This window comes from Chelonia mydas, chromosome 14, assembly GCF_015237465.2.
Source record: "Chelonia mydas isolate rCheMyd1 chromosome 14, rCheMyd1.pri.v2, whole genome shotgun sequence".
Lineage (NCBI taxonomy): Eukaryota > Metazoa > Chordata > Testudines > Cheloniidae > Chelonia > Chelonia mydas.
The window spans coordinates 35,493,611-35,511,894 of NC_051254.2; the positions used below are offsets into that span (position 1 = coordinate 35,493,611).

Genomic DNA, 18,284 nt, shown 5'->3' on the forward strand with positions numbered 1-18,284 from the left:
CTAGCGATAGAAAGAGAGCTAGAACCCTGCATGCCAGAGTCTATAGCTAGTACCCCATTCACTGGGCCATACTACCTACAAACTATACAATGCTCATTCAAGTCACTGAGGGTTGTATGTCTGTGTATCTGAAGGCAAAATTTGATCTGCAATATTTTTCATCCATTTTTGTAATAAATTCCAATTTTAATTCTCCATTTGAATAATTTCCCATCAAATACTAGCAGGGAAGTGTATTAAAATTCACATATGAAGTCAGGACCCATGAACAACCACAATGCATTGTAAAGCTGTAAGGGATATATTTTCTATATATTGTACCTGACCAGGAAATTAAAATCCTAGTCTCAGTTCTTCTCGAATTCAATTGCTTTTATGTCCTGTTCCATTTAACAGCACGCTTTTCAGTGATTGGACCCGATTGCCCTATCACTGCTTCTGTAGCTGATGAAGTCAGATTAGCCTGCCGCCTGTCACCCAGGATGAGTGCTGAGAACATGGAAGTGAGATGGTACTGGGCTCAGTTTTCTTCAGTTGTGCACCTGTACCGTGAAGGGAAGGATCAGTATCCGAAGCAGATGTCAGAATATCGGGGAAGGACAGAGTTTCTGAAAGAGGGCCTGGCTGATGGAAGAGTTGCCTTGAGGATAGGCAATATCAGACTCTCTGATTCAGGGCTGTACGCATGTTTCTTTCTATCAGAGTTCTCATATCAAGAAGCTGCATGGGAACTACAGGTATCAGGTCAGTAAACTTGATTTTCTATATTGCCTTCCCTAGGTTGAGAGGACATCGTTATATCTCATTTCATAAGCGCTGACTTTTGGTTTTGCTGGTGGGTGCCCCACACCAGCTCCACCCCCTCCCCGAAACTCTACCCCCACTCCGCCCCCCAGAGCCCCGCTCCACCCCTCCCCGAAATCCCCTCTCCTGAGTACCTTCTGCCTGCCGCTCACTCCTTTCTGCCCCCTCCTGCCTTAAGGGCAGTGAGTGGGGGTGGGGGCAGAGAGGAGCAAGTGGCTCAACAGCTGATTGGTGGCACAGCCACTGAACAGCTGATTGGCAGCCAGCCCTAGGGCTGCCACTGCAGCTGCCCCGGGCAGGTCCATGGGTGCTGAGCACCCCCTATTTTTTCTCCATGGATGCTTGAGCCCCTGAGCACACATGGAGTCAGCGCCTATGTCTCCTTTAAATGGCAGTTACCACACTTTTCTTTCTGATATCAGCTGTCGTTTGCCAGCCTTGCTAAGTGTCTGAGATCTGAGGAGACACTCGAAAGTTTTGGTCTGTGCACTGCAGTTATATTTCTAAGCGCTGATTGCCAATCGAGATGTGTGGAAAAGCTGTTTTTTCTTCCCTCTCCTCCATATTTGTGGTTTTTGAGGAAAATATTGTATATTTATTTAAGGTGATACAAAATATCTGAAACCTATCATTGCATTCAATCGCCTGCACCACTCTGTCCGGTGAAAACTACTTTCAGCTAACATGACAGGAGAAAGATTTATACCCAGTCTTGCTGATTTTCTTTGAAATTACGGGGCTTGGTTGTCACTAGCCCTAACTTGGCCATGCAGGGGAATGGCAGAGAGTAAGTGTGGCCATGTTAGGTTTTCAGGTACCCCAGCTTTAGCATGTGGGAGCGCAGGGACCAGATGCTCACCCACCAGACCAAATACGTGACGAGTAGGCAAAGAAAAGTGAGTCATAAGCACAGCCATGTCTGCAGTCCTTTACCCCCACGTGCCCATCAACACAGCTGGCTAGGTACCCAGTGAGAATACGCTGCACCATGAAAAAGAAATGTTTTTTCTCCTCCCAGTGCAACCCGGGATGTCCCTAAAATGCACAGTCTAGTCCTATGGGATTATATAGAAGATAATCCAGTGGTTTTGTAACATGTGGTAATACACAGAGACATGCTAGACTAGAATCAGCATTTGTCAAATGTGGCCACCGGGGGCTTTTCTTGCAGCCTCCTGGGCTTTGATGGGGGTGCGGGGGAGAGCAGCCCCTCCCCCTCCCTGGTGCTCCTGGATGCACAGCCTTGGTGTTGGGGCTTCCAGTAGGGCTTGGTGCCTGCCCCTCTCTGGAGACACTTGGGCACAATGCTGGAGAAGCAGGCAGCTGGTGAGTTCCCCACCTTCCCAGGAGCGGTGGGGCTCAGATTTTGGGCTTCAGCCTGGGCATGGCGGGGTGGCAGGCTCTGGCTGAGTGGCATCAGGCTCCAGCCCCGCGCTCTGGCCACATGGTATCGGACTCTGTCCCCTAGCCACGGGGTTTCAGGCTGCAGCCCCCTGCTGCCTCTCACAGCCACCCACCCACCCCCATCGTCCCTGGCCCCTGTTCACTGTCCTAATACACCACAATTACCAAACTAGGAGACAAAGACCACCACTCTCCCTCTGAGGCCCTCTATCGCCCATTTAATTGCCAATTGGCTGTCAAATTTTCACTAAAAGAACATCCTCTGAACAGTAGAAGTTGAAGGCTTCAGTAAATAGTATAACAAAACCTACTTATGTAGAAAAAACACCCCAAACTTGTGGGGTTGGTCCATGTCTGTGATGAAACGGTGGGTGAAGTAATATCTTTTATTGGACCAACCCATCTTGTGAGAGCAACGCTGCAACCCGTTATTAGAACGAGACTTTGTACAAGTGGTCTTTATGGTCTTGCTTTCAGGGAAAAGATCAAAAAAGTCTATTTTAGTATGTTTTTAATTTTGATAAATTGTAATTGGGCTTCCACAGAAAGATCAACTTGTGTCTGTCCTTATTTCATAGGAACGTAGGCAACAGGAATGGACATACTGGATTAGATGTGTGCCCATCTAGTTCAATATCTTGTCTTTAATAGGAGAAAGATTTTCAATCTTTCTGTCTCACATTGTTTTTAATCATTTTAGCATAATTATATGAAATAACAGTAGGAATATCACCAAAAATACGACAATATGGAATCTCGTATTTCATTCTCTTCTTCCTCTAGATAAACTACGATTTCAAGTGGAGAAAGAGAAAGGTAAATTTCATTTACCTAAATGTGTCTCTAAAATGAAGAAAAAATAATAAAAGCTTATCTTTGTATCTCTGGTAGAAGAGGTGTTTTTAAGTAAACCAAAAGTGAATGTTTTCCTCATAGAGAGGAAACATTACAGAGAAAAATTAGAGATATCAAACATTCTGATTGCAGCTGGTTAAATCAATCAGATAAGCACAACTTGCAAACCCTTTTCAAGATATTTTACTGTATTAGTCAAAATTTGAGTTTTTGATGAAAAAACATCACTATAAAATCAAAAGCTGAAAAATTTCAAAGAGTTTTACATCGGACGGTATATTTAGGCTGCTGCTGCTCGGATGCGCTTTCGGAAACTGCTTATTACACGTTTGCTAACAGAGCTTTCTTTCCATAGCTGTGTACCTAAGGAAAGATAGGCTGTGACTTTAGGTTTCATTGAAGAGCCTTTTAGTTTATAAGCCAGGACATCACTGGAGTGAATATGATATAAACGTTTATAACTTTAAAAGTACCAGAGCAACTTTCCTCAAACTCAACTCAGGCCTGAGAATTCCTGAAGGCACCAGGACACCTAGAGGTTAAGCATTGCAATGAATCTGGCCATTACCTGTGTCAGTGGTATCCCCCATTTTCCGCATAGGGAATATCATTGGAACCAGTAATACCTGTAAAACCTGAATGCACTTTTTAAATGTGCGCACTGTATCTCGGCAACTGGAAATCTTAGAAGGTGAAATTGACTTCTGTGGAGAGGGGTCACCTCACAGACCCACGCACTGCTTGAAGCACGCTTAAACCTTCGTTTGATTTAAGCGATGCATAATATTGATGGCCCACTGCAAAAGGGTGAATGTATCTTTTAACCACTTATCAAGTAAATCAGAGGTTAGGTAATGTAACTAATTAAAAATGGCAGGAGACACAGTGCTAGAAGAAAGGGAGTACTTGTGGCACCTTAGAGACTAACAACTTGAAGTGAGCTGTAGCTCACGAAAGCTTATGCTCAAATAAATCTAGTCTCTAAGGTGTTAGTCTCTAAGGTGCCACAAGTACCTTTTCTTTTTGCGAATACAGACTAACACGGCTGCTACAGTGCTAGAGTGTCTTTCTTTCCAGCATTATTCATTTCAGGTCTTGTTTTCTGTTTGTTTCAGAAAAATATCTTGCAGGATTTGGTAAGTTCCATTTTCCTCTATTATTATGAAAAAGCAGCCACTCCATAGTTAAGACTGAATATTCCTGGCCATTATAAGCCTGGTTCTCTCCCCTTTTCTAATATACCAAGTGAAGGGTATTTTAGCTTTATCTCTTAGGATACATAATCTTTGGGCAGAGGAAATATGAGTGTATTTGAGGTTATTGAGAGAAGGCATTTTTGAGATAAAGTACTCAGAAAAACAGGTAGTCACCATTTACCGCTTCCCTGGTGGTCTAGTGGTTAGGATTCGATTCCCGGTCAGGGAAACAAGCTTTTCATCAACATATATTGAACAAAGGGAAACTGGTCTAGAGCCTCAGAGCAGAAGTAAGGCATGTTCCCACAGTGGACAGTTTATACAAATAGAGCTGTGCAAATCAGTTGTTGTTGTTAAAGGGGAGGGATAGCTCAGTGGTTTGAGCATTGGCCTGCTAAACCCAGGGTTGTGAGTTCAATTGTTGAGGGGCCATTTAGGGATCTGGGGCAAAAATTGGGGATTGGTCCTGCTTTGAGCAGCAGGTTGGATGAGATGACCTCCTGAGGTCCCTTCCAACCCTGATGTTCTATGATTCTATAGTTCAAAACCACAGTATTCTTGTAAGGCTTGTAGCATTCTGATTTGGGTTTAACAAATATTTTTTTCCTGGCCATAAAAGTGGTACCAAGTTGTATTATATTAAGACTGCATGTATTTGGACAAGTCTTCAGCTGTTTTTGTACCTTTGTTTCAGTGCTCAGAAAAGCCGGAAGATTTGCAGGTAACTGAAATTGACATGTTACCTATGTCAAAATACCTTTCTTTCAAAGACCTGTGCTCCCTTTCCTTCTCAAAATTAGCAGGATAAAAAAAGTATTGGCTCTCAAAAGAGATGTAAGAGGCGATCATATAAAAATGCAAGTAACTGTTTACCCCTTTTAGACCTGAGCGGTCAGCCGCATTTGGGGTCCTGCCGGTTGTTTGTTAGGAGGAAAAATTGATGTTGGAGTCAGCTATTTCTTTGATGCAATCCTGTTTATTTACAAAGACTGTAGAAAGCCATGAATCCCTGAATACAGGAAGAATCAAACAAGAGGAAATAGTTTAGTTTTGCATAGTCCCAAGCCTCTTTCAGCTAACATTCAGTCCACAAAAGTTTTGCTCTAGGCTTTTTCCCTGGGCCAAACTCCCAGTGTCTATTCAGGATGTGTCCCTCACTTTCTGCTTCTTATCTGTGTCTGTTTCTGCTTTGTTCTTCCTGCCTTTCTCTCACACATACACCTCCACTGAAACAATACCCACTGAAACCCCTCTGCCCACATACGCCTCACATGTGCCTTTCTCTTGGGCCATATTATTTGCTTGTGTTATTGCTGGAAAACACTATTGTTTCAGCTACGTGGTTACATAAAGGAGCTCAATTCCTTTCCCCATTGATACTGAATGAAAGGCAGCTGTTAGACCCACCAACTTTTATGGGTTTAGCCCAACCCATAACATTATAAACAGGACAAAGAGCTCAGAGGAACGGAAATATGAGTCAGCAGTGTAGCACTTTTGCAAAACAACCAAACATCATGCTGGGATGTATTAGCAGGAGTGTTGTAAGTAAGGCACGAGAAGTCATTCTTCCGCTCTACTTCACGCTGATTAGGCCTCAACTGAAGTATTGTGTACAGTTTTAGGTGCCACATTTCAGGAAAGAGGTGGACAAATTGGAGAAAGTCCAGAGAAGAGCAACAAAAATGATTAAGGGTCTAGAAAACATGACCTATGAGGGAAGATAGAAAAAATTGGGTTTGTTTAGTCTGGAGAAGAGGAGACTGAGGGGGGACATAACAGTTTTCAAGTACCTAAAAGGTTGTTACAAAGGGGGAGGAGGTAAATTGTTCTCGTTAACATCTGAAGATGGGACAAGAAGCAATGGGCTTAAATTGCAGCAAGGGAGGTTAAGCTGGACATTAGGAAAGGTGGTTAAGGACGTCAGGGTGGTTAAGCACTGGAATAAATTGCCTAGGAAGGCTGTGGAATCTCCATCATTGGAGGCTTTTAAAAACAGGTTAGACAAACATCTGCCAGAGGTGGTCTAGATAATATTCTTCTTAGCCTTCCCATTAGTGCAGGGGTCTGGATTAGATGACCTATTGAGTTCCCTTACAGTCCTACTCTTCTATGATTCTATGAAATCTGATGCATTGAGAGATCTGTGCTGTAGCCCCTAATTTATTCCATCGGAGTAGAGTGAGGCCTCAGAAGGGAACATGTATCTAAGTGCCTTGCTTCCATGTGGAGAATCATGCTTAAATCCATGACTTGTTAGACATAATTATTATCCACCCACATTCACTCCCAAAACACAAGCCAATCCAAATTTGAATGGGAGATCTCCTGTATCTGAAGTGTCCTGCCCCTGTGGTTCAAATATTGTCCCACCTCAGAACAAGACCATCTTGAAAGAATTGTTTTCTTATTTGGCTATGAATGTTTAGCCATCTTAACATGTAGCTTAGCACTCAAACAGTAGTTCATCTAGCCAGGATGGGCAGGGATGGTGTCCCTAGCCTCTGTTTGCCAGAATGTGGAAATGGGCAACAGGGGATGGATCACTTGATGATTACCTGTTCTGTTCATTCCCTCTGGGGCACCTGGCCTTGGCCACTGTCGGAAGACAGGATACTGGGCTAGATGGACCTTTGGTCTGACCCAATATGGCCATTCTTATGTTCTTAGTGTCAGTGCAACTAAAACACCCATGATTTAGGTGCTTTAATAAATGCTCCTCTAAGAGCTACTGCAAATATCTACAACCACCGTTCTCAACGTCTTTGATGTAAATAACATACAAAATGAGACAACTCCATATTTTATGTGGGATGGAGGTAAATCTGGGCCTTAAATGTTATCTGTAAGTTATTTTCTTCCTATCATAGCTGGAGATAACTTTATTAGTCTGGTAAAGGGAAGGGTGAGGGAAGAATAGGCTTTTCGAGGAGATGGTTATTACACCCCGTTTTGTAGGTCCTGATATGGATAACTGAGACGTTTGAGCAATGCTGCTGTGAGCCAAGGACAGAGAGATCTGATTGCAGGGATTCTGTACGATTGCTTGGATTCTCTGAATTTCCTTTAGTGATGGTCACAGGGAGACAAGGCAGGTGATTTCTGGCTTTTAGGGCTAGATTTTCAAGAGTTCATCACATTGGCTCTGGAGCTCCTTTGAAAATTTGGCCAGCTCATTCTAGCAGGTTTCTCATCCACACCTAGGACAGGAGGGTCATTATATCCTCCTATTCCCTCTTCCACTTAACACCAGGGATATCACTTTCACCTCTCTCGTTACCCTCAACCCTCTCTACATGCACAATATTAGCCATCCAAAAGGGGTAGGTCTGTCACCCCAGCTGAATGTACCCAAATAGCCCTCTTTCTCCAACTACCAGTTCTACCACAATCCCTGTAATAGAAATCTAAAGATAAAACAACACTACAAAACCAATTCCCTCCACATTGAACGAGTAGCCCCCCTTCCATCAAAGGAGCAAATACCATTCCAAATGCTCACTCCATAAATGAATAAATGCCAAACACTCCTGTCTTCTCACCATGCCCGCACCAAATACCCCACCCGCAAATAACTCCCTCCTAGAAATAGCTAATGAAAATATGCCTGATCATGTTTCCACTCGCTGTCTTTAGGAGGTGGCTGGAGGAGATGGAGGAGAAGATAGCCCATCCTGTAGGGGATAAATGGATTTAAAGACCTCTTTCTCTAGATCCAGGACAACGAAACACTATTTATGAACTTCTGGTGCACAGATGCCAACTTTCAGCTTTCCCCAGGGGTGCTCCGGCCCTGCCCCTTCCCCCAAGGCCCCACCCTCGCTCTGCCTCTTCCCACCCCTGCTCCACCCCACCCCACCTCTTCCCAGCCCCACTCCACCCCCTCTCCCGAGCATGCCCTGCCCTCGCTCCACTTCTTCCTGTTCCCGTGGCTGCTCCTCTCCCTCCCCCCAGCGCCTCCTGCATGCCACCAAACAGCTGATTGGTGGTGGGCAGGAGGTTCTGGAGGGGATGGGGGAAGAGCTGATTGGTGGGGCCTGCCAAACAGCTGATCGGCAGGTGGCCGATGGGTGCTGAGCACCCGCTATTTTTTCCCATGGGTGCTCAAGCCCCGGAGCACCCATAGAGTCGGCACCTTTGGGCTAGTGTAAGGAATCATGATGACATTCAAACCAATAACAATATGCTTATAAACTTGATAATTTAACTTGTAATTTTTCTACACAAAGATACTGAAACTCTACTACTTTTATGATAAAATGAACATGGGCTCGATAGAATGCGATGGCTTCCCAGATGTTATTAACTTAAAGGAATAACAGATTTAAAATGACTAGGTGTGAATATGTAAATATTATTAAATATGTTTTTGGATTATCTACACCAAAAGGAAAACTCTCTCTTTCTTCCTTCCAATGAATGTGACTCTGGATCGAGAAACAGCACATCCTGAACTCTGGGTGTCAAAGAACCTCAAAAGTGTGAAATGTGCAGACATAACGGGGGAACAACCTAAAGATCTGGACATTGTTGATTCTTATCGCTGTGTCCTGAGCTCTGAGAGATTTAACTCTGGGAGACATTACTGGGAAGTGGAGCTTAAGAACAAGACTATGTGGCACTTGGGGGTTTCTGCTGAATCAGAAAACAGGGAGAAGTACAAAAGTATAGCAACTGAAGATGGATAGTGGGCCATAAGGTTGTGGAATGGAGAATACAAAGCCCTCTCCACTCCTCGGACAACAATCACCTTGGAAACAAAACCCATGAGGGTTGGGATTTTTCTGGACTATGAGGCAGGAGAGCTCTCATTTTACAATTTATCTTATGACTCCACTTTCAGATACAGCTTTCAGATATAGCTTCCCTGGGACACTCCGGCCTTTCTTCAGTCCAGGTATACATGGATCTAAAGAGGATGCTCCCCTGACCATCTGCCCAGTTATAGACTGGCAGTGAAGGACACATTGTCATTCACAACTACCATTACAATTTTCTAGCTATGTTAGATGCACACAGGAAAAATTTTTGGTAAAATGTCTGATGATGGGGAAACATCTAGTCGAGCTGGTTGAAAATTGAGAGACAAAATGTTTTTTCTTCGGAAAATACCACGTCATAGATATCTGAACTTTCCATGGGAGTGTGTTGATTTCAACAAAACTTAGTTTAGAAAAAAAATTAAACACAGCATTTCATTAATGTGAAAATGCCCCTTTTGATACTTACGGAACAAAACATTTTGATTTTTTGTTTCAAAATGACCTTTGTTTAACATTTTATTGTATATAATACAATAAAAGGAATAAAGGCAATATTGAAACAAAATCTTTTATTTCAATAGATTTCTGCTAATCTTGCCAGGTCCCAGTCAACCCAGAGATTCTCCTTCTGGATCCGAGCTCTGCACATGGGACAGCACAAAGGGTCATAGTCCCCTTTTGTCCATGTGTCACAGTGCTGAGAGATGCAGCCCCGGCAGAAGTTGTGCCCACAGTCTACGCTCACCGGCTCCGTGAAATAGTTTCTGCAGATGGGACATTTGGTTTCCTCTTGGAGTCCCTGTTCAGAAGCCCCTGAAGCCATGGCAGCGAGGAGCTGGGCTTCCGTTCTCTCTGCCTTCTGCTCCAAATCAGAAGTGATTTTGCTGATAATGAAAGGTCCCTGCCTGACCGGCTATCAGCTGCTCTCCAGCACAGGAGCAGAAGGTGCAGAAAAAGGAGGGGGTGGGAGAAGGAATAGAGGAAAGATAAAAAAATAAGGAAGTTTGACCTACATGGGGTGAGGAGGAGAAGGAATGCGAGGGGAAGGGGGTAGAGAAATAAAAAGAGAATGGAAAGAAAAGGCGGGGGGAGGATAAAGTGGGTGATGAATATGAAAAGAAACAAATTTAGGCTGCTCTTCGTCTGAAACAAGAGTGTCTCAGACACATACAGATTTGCACTGAAATAACCAACGGGGGGAATTAAACCCATATAGTTGTGTCAGTGACAGATCCGGCCTGGCTGTGCTGTGTTAGATGCTGAACAGTCTAACATTCCCATCCCAGGGACTGTCAGACTTACAATCACTTCCTGGCTTAATATCAGAGGCATCCTGTGACCTGGGAACAAGTTGTGTCCTACTTGCTGTAGGCTGATTCTGTCAGTATTTTCTCCCGACTTCACCCGGAACATGAAGATTTCTGTACAGAGCGACCCTTGAACCGAAGGGTGATTTTTTTGTGTAAGTTTTATGACTTCTCTGAGTCGACAGTTCACATCCACGCCTGTTTCCAGACTCCAGTAAAGCCTCAGAAAAACGGATTTCAGTTTTAAATTGTTCAAAATGACAAGCAGAAAGGGCAAAAGCACAATTTGTGGCCCACACAGAGAAAATGTGACTAACACCACACACAGCTGTTTCAAGGGAGTCAGTGTGTTTTGCCATGACTAAGATGGAGCAGAGATGGTGACACAGCAGAGAGGAGAATGTGTTTGTTCTGGGGATGATTATTCATCTACTAATCTGACCCCATGGCTGCCCCGGGAACAAGCCTGAATTCCACAGAGATGGGCAAATCTTCCCAGTTTTAAGTGCTGACAGGGACATGTTTGCTCCAGCAGAGATGTCCTGTGCTAATGAGCACAGTAGCATGTGATCTTGTCATGAGAGATTATATCCTAATGCCAAGACACAAGGGAAAAGAAATAACTTTGCCCACACGTCCTTGATTCTGGCACTGCCTAACTGAAACTGCTTGACTTTTCAGCCTTAAGAACTACCTTTTAATGTAACAGGTTGAGGGTAATGTTAATATAAAGCCCTCCTGTTTTTTCTGTTCTTCTATATAATTAGCTAATCTGTAGCTATAATCCCCTCTGTTCTTGGCTTTTTTCTCTCCAGTATTCAAATATGGCTGCACAATCTCTCGCTATTCTCCCTTTTAGTCACATACTGAATTTTAATATAAAACCCCTACAGCTGTTGATAAAGTTTTCTGTTTAGGGATTACTAATATATTGTGTGCACAAATATTGCTTATTTTTCCTCTAAATGCCCACTATCAATACTAAACCTTTCAGATTTTGCTTTTTCCCCTGTCTCAAGATAGCCAATTTGTGTAAATCTTCTCAAAGTTTTCTTTATATTCTTTTAATTATCAAATGCTGATATAAACTTGCCTCAACAGTCACTGGTCCTATAGCCCTTCTCCTCTGAGTCACTGCAGCCCCAAACCCCTCTCCCACCCATCACCTCTGTCCCCAAATTCCCTTTCGCTCTCAACAAGCAATCGTGTGTCTAATTTATTTTATTTCTAAAAAGTAGCTTGATGACACTTCCCCAAAATAACTCCCCCAATAACAACTAGGTGGGTGAAACAAGACAATCACTACGCTCTCGAACGAACTCACACAGGAAAATGCTAAAAGACAAAAGAGGTGAACACTTTTCTCAAAGTGATCACTCCATATCTGAGCTCTCAGTCCCCATCCTCAAAGCAAACCTGCCCAACACTTTCAAAAGACAAGCCTGGGAGCTTAAATTCATAACTGCTAGACACCTAAAATCAAGGACTGAACAGACACACTGGATTTATGGCTTATTAGGCCAAGCTGTAACCCGCTACCCCTCTCTTTTTGTCCTATGCCTGCAGAGGTGGTAATGGTCTGCCTTGAATGGTCACTTAAAATATGTGCTAACTGCTTATGCTAAACAACCTGCTCCACCTTGCATTGTGCTGTGATGCTCGGAGTACCTTTCCCAGCCCTGCAGAAGAGCTCTGTGTGGCTCGAAAGCTTGTCTCTTTCATCAAGGGAAGTCGGTCCAATAAAACGTATTATCTCACCTGCTTTGTCCCCCAAAAGAGACAGATTTTAGTCCTAGATTGGATACAAGCTACCACTGGCTGAAGGTTGGGTTGAACAGTGGCAACTGCACGTGCCCTTGAGCTATTCAACTTCATGAGAAATGGTACACTCAAAAGCCTGTTGGCTGCCTTTTCTGGGCCTGCTCAGTGGAATCCGTTTAACTCATGAGTGTTAGGTCAGTGACTAACTTGAGACCTAGCTCTCTTGTCAACATCAGTTTGAAAGGGACAGTAGATGCCATGCATTAGCTGTGATACATGTGAAGTGCTAGCACCGGCACTGACTTTCATTTTTCTGATTGGGTGCTTCCACCCCCACTCTGCCCCAAGGCCCCGCCCCGCCCCTTCCCCAACACCCCACCCTCACTCCGCCTCTTCCCACCCCGCTGCGCCCCAGCTCTGCCCCCTCCCTGAGCATCTCCTCCCCGCCGCTAAATACACCCACTATTTTTTTCCCCTGGGTGCTCCAGCCCCGGAGATCCCTGTGCCCAGATCAGAGCCATGGTTTGACCCTGCGACCCAAAACATCCAGGTACACACACCCCGCCACACTATTGCAACAATCTTTACACAAAATAGCCCTTGTGAGGTATCAGTTAAAAACAAATCACTAGCTGCTCAACCCTACCATGGTGAAATGTACGTAGCAACACTATATGTAAACTTACGAGTTCCCCCGTATGATGTTACTAGAACATGTTCAAGACCAGACAGCCTTGCCTTGGTAAAGGTGTGACATAGGTCTGTCCTAAACAAAGGAATGTGTGTTTACCTCAATTTACCTATAAACGGGACTATCCAGACATCTGAGGAAAGAGATTGTAGGGAACAGAACAATTTGAATTTTAGCTAATACCAGCAGGGGGAAAAAACCCCAGCATGGAGCTTCCATCACCACATGACCCCATGTTGCCTTCCTCACATAAACTTTACTTGGAGGAGTAACATTCAGGAGAATATATTGCAAATGTTTACTGGTGTATAAAGATGGAGGGGCTGAACCTCAAGTGATAAGCAACTGAATCAACTGATTGGATATAATATTACTGTACTTATAGAAGTATATAGAGTGAGGTCTTTTCTGAAAGCTAATGACACACTGGTGATTAATAGCATTATGAAAGGTCCACATTAACACTATATGAGGAAATATGGACACCTAATGATATTATGCTTTAAAGTCTGTGGCCAGACAGGGAGAAACACGTAGGAGAGAAGGCAACTATCTACCTGGCTGCAATGAAAGGTGAAATGCAAGTAGGGTGACCAGACAGCAAGTGTGAAAAATCAGGACAGGGGTGGGGGGTAATAGGTGCCTATATAAGACAAAGCCCCAAATATCAGGACTGTCCCTATAAAATCAGGACATCTGGTCACCCTAAATGCAAGGTTTAACCAAAAACAATGGAAGCCCCATTTACATAGAAATCAGCAGGGGGTTGGGAAGTCCACAGAAAGGGAAGTAGAGCATGAGGCATCCTGCCTCTTGAAGCAAGGTCATTGAAATTTGGAAAACATAAGCAAGGACAGAAGCCGTCTTTGGGATCCCTCATTAGATAGACACAAAGGAACAGCACTCTTGCGAGCTGAGAAAGTTGCGCCCTTCAACCAAAGGGGCGGGGGTTGAAGTCTCTGGGAACTGAATATAGGTAAGAAATCAAAAGGCAAAGGTCTTTCACCCAGAAGGACAAGGGAAGCCAGTCCCTTGGGCTTCTGCGGAAGATCCTGATGGAGAGAAAGTCAGCTCTGGCTGGCAAGAAGGAAGATTGCTGAGAGAAACCATCTTGAATAAAGCCTGTACCTCGCTAGATTCAGTTTTCAACTTTTAGATACAAATTTTCACTTTCATTTGCTTGTAAACATCTCTATTTTTATTCCTTTTAGTCAGCATCACTTAACCTATGACCTTTTGTTAATAAATTTGTTTGACATTGGGCATTGCAGAGCACACAGTTCGGGGAAAATTCGGGACTGGGAGTGTGTTGGGGTCACCCTGCTGGTGGTAACCCAGGCTGGTAGAGAGCAGGGAGTGTGACTGCTGTGTTGCTGGGGTCAGAGTGGCTGGACCAGGGTGGGAGTTATACACAGACACGCAAGCTGTGACCTGCATGCTTGTTGCTGACTGTGACCGTCCCAGGCAGGGAGTTACAGTAGCAAAGCATTGTGAGGCTCTCAGAGTTACAGGGTTAGAGGTGATGCAGCCTTGAACCCTGTGACAGATCCCCAGATCTGGGCAAAAAACCATTGGTGGAACCGCTCAACTTTGCAAAAAGAAGCTGTGGTCAGGGGGCTGTATCTCAGGAACCCCATATTCAAGTGACCCCAATTTTATTTCACTAACTCTACCCCATGAACCCATGAGGTACACCAAATATCAGAGCAATCCGAGTAACCATGCAAGTTTTAGAGCACTTAGAAGAGACAAGCATTAAACAGAAAGCTAACAACAACAGAGGCTGGCAGCCCGCTACAATTTCTCTGCTGTGTGGAGTCTCTCATGTCCAATATGATGTGAATTCTGCTTGAAACATTTGCCACACAGAGGACGTTTAGGAGGTCTCTATCTTGTATGGATTTGCAGAAGCCTGTTATGATCATAGCCCGATGTGAAGAGTCACCCACATTCAGGTCCTCTTTGCTGTGTGGGTTTTCTGATGTTTAATAAGATGTGAGCTCCGCTGGAAACTTTTCCCACAGTCCAGACACTTATAGGGCCTCTCTCCTGTGTGGGTCCTCTGATGTGTAATAAGGTTTGAGTTGACACTAAAACTTTTGCCACAGTCAAAGCATTTATACGGCTTCTCTCCTGTGTGGGTTCTCTGATGTACAATAAGGTGGGAACTCCGACTGAAGGTTTTCCCACAGTCCAAGCATTTAAAAGGTTTCTCTCCCGTATGGATTCTCTGATGCACAATAAGCTGTGAGCTCTGAACGAATGTTTCCCCACAGTCAGGGCACTTACAGGGCTCCTCTCCTGTGTGAATTCCCTGGTGTCTAATAAGGTGTGACTTCTGAGTGAAATTTTTCCCACAGATGAGGCACTTATGGGGTTTCTCTCCTAAATGGAGACTCTGATGTCTAATAAGGTGTGAGCTCTGAATAAAACTTTTCCCACAGTCAAGGCATTTATAGGGTCTCTCTCCCGTGTGGAGTCTTTGATGTGAAATAAGATCGGAGCTCTGAATGAAACTTTTCCCGCAGTCCAAGCATTTATAGGGTCGCTCTCCCGTGTGGTGTCGCCGGTGTGTAAGAAGGTTTGAGCTCAGGCTGAAACTTTTTCCACAGTCCAAGCATTTATAGGGTCGCTCTCCCGTGTGGGTTCTCTGGTGGGTAAGAAGGTTTGAGCTCAGACTGAAGCTTTTCCCACAGTCCGAGCACTTGAAGGGTCTTTCCCCCATGAGCGTTCTCTGATGTCTAGGAAGATGTGAGCTGTCATTAAAACTTTTCCCAAACTCAGTGGATGTGTTTTTTCTCTCTCCCATTTGGATTCCTTGCTGGGCTGTAGTTTCCTTGAGATTCCCACAGCCACTCCCACAATAAATAGATTTATCCACCTTTTTCCTAGCTGCCTCTCTTACGACTCTGGAAGAAATTCCCTTCAGTTCTTCTTGATAACATCCCACGCAGTTACACTTGCTGAGGATTTTCTGCTGAGGATTCTCCTCCTTCGTTCTCACTCACTGTCCCATCACCTTCTGGGAGAAAGAGAGAGAGAGAGAGAGAAATAGAATCCAGAGAGCAGTCATTCCCTGGGCTGGAAAGAAAGGAGTACAGCAAAGAGCGGAAACACAATATAATAACTGTTTAGGAGACTGAGGAATTAGATTCTGCCTCCCCATCCCATCCAAACACTCAAGGGGAAACAAAGTCAGGACGGGAACTCCTGCCAGCTGTCAGTTAGGACAGGTGAGAAGCTAGGAGTATATGATGTATGCAGTGCAGTGTAGCCGTGTCGGTCCCAGGGTATTAGAGAAACAAGGTGGGTGAGGTAACATCTTTCATTGGACCAACTTCCGCTGGGGAGAGAGACAAGTTCATGAGTGCATGATGACACCTACTGGTTCAACCCTGGTTGGATGGAGGTGAAGCAGAACTGCGGGAGTCTGTTCACAAATAGAGCTGGGTTGAACTTTTTGGCCAGAGTTTATTTGCTGAAGAACATAGTTTCAGTCGACCTGAAACTATTTGTGAATTTGATTGAACTCCCCAACTAGTTTGTCCCCCCCCACACCTCTCAAAAGTGTGGAGGGGCCAAGGCACCTTTCACAAAATGGCCAGAAGAGAAGAGAGTGGTGCCTCCTTTATAACCTTTACCCCGGCGGCTAAGGCACTTGCTTGGGATGTGGAGAAGGGATTTGAATGTGGGTCTCCCAACATTGCAGGAGTACTAAAATCTTTGGCTAATAATGTTAAAAATTCGGGCCTTATTTCTAATCAGAATTTGTCTGGCTTTAATTTCCAGCCATTAGTTCTTGTTATGCCTTTCTCTGCTAGATGAAAGAAATTTTAAGTACCTGATATTTTCTCCCTGTAATCAAGTCAATAATTCATGGCAATAGTTCTGCAAAATGGAGGGAATCATCTATAATTCAATAATTAGAGGTGGCAAAACATCAGTGAATACTGAGATTTTTTTTATCAGGATTGATAAGTAAGCGAGAAAATTAGGCAAATCTATGAAAATGTACATATCTTCACTAATTAAACAAAAAAGCCAGCAAAATCTGATAGGTTTTTATATTAATAATGCATATGTAGATGAAAACAATAAGCAATATTTACACAGAGATTAATAATGTATAAATACAGAGAAACGGATCAAAATCAGATAGGATTTTATATCCAAATTCAAGAAGAGCAAAAAGCTGAAGGATGGTCCAGCAATGTTTGATTATTGGAGAGAAAAGTGGCCAGAGAAGATAATTATAAAGAGAAGCATCAGAATTGGAGGGTTTTTTTTTCTATATTACCCTCAAAAACTACATTAAGAAAATGTTATTAAGGTTGCAAAGTCCAACACTCACAGCTAGGCTGTGCCAGAATCAAGGGTATCTGGGGAATATCAATTTCGTCCAGCGCATTATACTGTAATACAATCTCTAATGCTAGAATCACATACTGCACTGTTCGTTAACACAGGACCCTGCCTCCTTGTAGCTGGGATGTATTTGCTGCAGGAAACATCCCTGTCAGCAGCTGAATAGTGAAGAGATTTCTGTGGAATTCAAGTGGGGTGGGGACCCCAGGGCTGGGAGAGCAGATGGGTGGGAAGTAATGGGTTTGATTTTTAAAGGAAGAATAACCACCCTTCCACAAACACACCCTCCCCATTCCCCTCACTGCTTTTCCTTCCTTTCTGCCTCCTTATTCACCCCCTTCCCTTTCTGACAATCCAGAAACACAAAGGGGAAAACCCAGTGGGTGGGGCCCGTTCCTGGTCTCCCCTTCCCTGTTTTCCCTCCTGAATCCCCCAGTTTGCCCCCCTGCCCCCGGAGCAGATTCCCCACAAAGGGGTGCTGCAAAGGAGAGATCAACTCCCAGGCAACTTCACACAGCTGCCAGATCCGAGTCTCCTGGGGCCCTTTGTGCAGTCACTTTCCTGCCCATCCCTCCATCACCTGGAGTCTCCGGCTCAGGAGCTGGTGTTGGCAGAGCCTGGGGATGCCCCAGGGGCTAGTTCCAAAAAATCCCCACCTGGGCTGGGCACAGAAGGAGCTTTAATGAAGGTCTCTCCCCTGCACAGACCCGGCTGGGGAGCAGCAGCTGCTGGTTCCTCCCCAGATGACAAGGGAGGAGACAGCAGCTCCTGACCCAGGAAGATAAACAAAGCCAGAGCAAACACAGCTTCCCCCTCCCGGCCCGAGCCGAGAACCAGAGCCCTCTGGATACAGCAGCTAATGAAACTCTCTGCCCCCTCACCTAGCACAGCCCTGGCCCAGGAAAGATCTGGGGCCAGAGCCCTTCTCTCTCTGCCCTTGAACTCTAGAAACCTGCAGAGGAAATAGCATACAGATCAGTGCCATTGAGAAACGCCTCCCGTGCAGCATGGGGCTATGGGCAGCCTCTCTAGGGCCAGGATCCAGGGCTTAATTTGTAATGAAAGAGGGGCTGGGGGGCTCAAGCAATTTTTTTACATTCATAACTGATGCAACAAGCATAGAGGTGCCGGGGCTCAG

At 44.5% G+C, this 18,284-nt stretch overlaps 1 protein-coding gene and 1 long non-coding RNA gene across 4 annotated transcripts; one reads left to right on the top strand and one right to left on the bottom strand.

The window, feature by feature from the left end:
• Positions 1–2,995: 2,995 nt before the first annotated feature.
• LOC122462887 lies at positions 2,996–8,052 on the top strand. Its single transcript, XR_006285768.1, has 4 exons — positions 2,996–3,024; positions 4,179–4,199; positions 4,954–4,980; positions 7,896–8,052. It is a non-coding gene; the product is annotated as an uncharacterized LOC122462887 (long non-coding RNA).
• Positions 8,053–14,417: 6,365 nt separating this feature from the next.
• On the bottom strand, positions 14,418–17,906 carry LOC102943894 (zinc finger protein 436). 3 transcript variants are annotated; one of them, XR_006285723.1, is made up of 2 exons: positions 17,803–17,906; positions 14,418–15,803 (listed from the first exon to the last, which is right to left on the bottom strand). XR_006285723.1 is itself a non-coding variant. In XM_037914967.2 (2 exons), exon 2 carries the CDS (start codon positions 15,588–15,590, stop codon positions 14,733–14,735), a length of 858 nt encoding a protein of 285 aa, XP_037770895.1. In that variant the 5' UTR covers positions 15,591–15,800; positions 17,727–17,904; the 3' UTR covers positions 14,418–14,732. The 3 variants fall into 3 exon arrangements, 1 of the variants encoding a protein (XP_037770895.1); XR_006285722.1 differs by having other exon boundaries at positions 17,727–17,904; XM_037914967.2 differs by having other exon boundaries at positions 14,418–15,800; positions 17,727–17,904.
• Positions 17,907–18,284: the final 378 nt, after the last annotated feature.